The sequence below is a fragment of the Acyrthosiphon pisum genome, chromosome A2, assembly GCF_005508785.2.
Source record: "Acyrthosiphon pisum isolate AL4f chromosome A2, pea_aphid_22Mar2018_4r6ur, whole genome shotgun sequence".
Lineage (NCBI taxonomy): Eukaryota > Metazoa > Arthropoda > Insecta > Hemiptera > Aphididae > Acyrthosiphon > Acyrthosiphon pisum.
This window is the reverse complement of record NC_042495.1, coordinates 58,835,757-58,837,221: the sequence shown is the minus strand read 5'-3', so window position 1 is coordinate 58,837,221 and position 1,465 is coordinate 58,835,757. Positions and strand designations below refer to the sequence as shown.

Sequence of the window (1,465 nt, the reverse complement as noted above, 5' to 3'; positions counted from 1 at the left end):
TCGTTACTATTTCCATTTACATACCGAGTATTTATTATGGGTTCCTTTCCGTATATATCGCCTGCCGCAGCGAAAAAGGTCGTATCTCACTTTTTTTCATTTTCGAGTTACGACCATATTCAAATAAAGAATAATTTCCTCTACTATCCACGAAAACGGTCGTATCTCTAGCTATCCAAAGAGCTTAGAAAAACAATTTAATTAAAATTCACTGATAATATGATTACCAACGAAAACAGATGTATGTTTAGATACGACTTTTGATAACAAATATTACCCGCGAAAAGCGGCGTATCTATAGCTGCTGATAATTAGTGATGTCAATTATTATTAATATTTAATAATTGTAATTAGTAACTAGTAAGTACGTCCTGTCCTAGCTTACTAGTTTTACTTAACTAGTTACTTAAAAGTTTATCAAGAGCCAATTAGGTACAAAAGGACAATATTATGGACTTTAGCGATTCTGACTGTGACAGCATACTAGATACCTATGTTTATGGTAATATGAGTAGTGATCCCGATGAGGTTTATGAAATTAATAATGATTGTAATATACCAATACAAGATCAGGTAATTTTAATATAACTAAAATATTATAAAATGTATTTTGTTATACTTAGGATAAATAATAATTTATATTATAATATTATTATATTGATTTTTAACTACAGGGTTTATTTTGCATTGATGATAGTGGTTCTGATATTTATGATAGTGACAAAGATCCAGAATACACACCCCAATCGGACAATATATTAAGTGTAGTCAATAATGATAATACTTTTGTGAATGATGACTATGGAGTTGATGATAATAATATAAATGATGTAAATTATTCAAAATCTTATTAGTATTTAGTAATAAATAATAATATATTATATTAATTTATTAGTAATAATGGTCAAAATAAGTTAACAAATTATTTTTATAATAATATTATTTTGTAGTCTTGAATAATTCATTATAGTACTTTTGGCATTTGTCAATATTTATTTAAATTATTTGTTAACATAATAATATTATTATACTAATAATTAATATAATATATTTTTATATTATAATATTATCACATTTTAATATTTTTACATTTATTATTTTATTTTGTTATGGTAGAACCCTAGTAATGTTGTGAATGTTCCAAATAAAAGAATAAAACGTGTTATGACTCCCAGTATAAGACTTCAGAGGAAGCGTCTGAGAAATGTTCAAGACTGGAAGGATGTAAAATCAAAAAATGAACTAAATTTAGGGTTACAGCATAATACTAGGGCAGGCAAAAATAAGAATGCAAAATCCATGGGTCCACCTTGTAAATGTAAAATGAAATGCTTTGATAAAATTACTGAAGATATGAGAAAAACAGTATTCACCGAATACTGGGGTTTAGGAGATCATGTTCGACAATGGGATTTCATAGCCAGGTGTGTAAGAATAAAAGAAAAAAAAGTAGCAACCACGTCAT

At 27.0% G+C, this 1,465-nt stretch overlaps 1 protein-coding gene across 1 annotated transcript; it reads left to right on the top strand.

The window, feature by feature from the left end:
• The first annotated feature begins 7 nt into the window (after window positions 1-7).
• LOC107883173 lies at window positions 8-900 on the top strand. The gene is made up of 2 exons (XM_016802719.2): window positions 8-573; window positions 675-900. Exons 1-2 carry the CDS (start codon window positions 451-453, stop codon window positions 852-854), a joined length of 303 nt encoding a protein of 100 aa, XP_016658208.1. The 5' UTR covers window positions 8-450; the 3' UTR covers window positions 855-900.
• The last annotated feature ends 565 nt before the right edge of the window (window positions 901-1,465 follow it).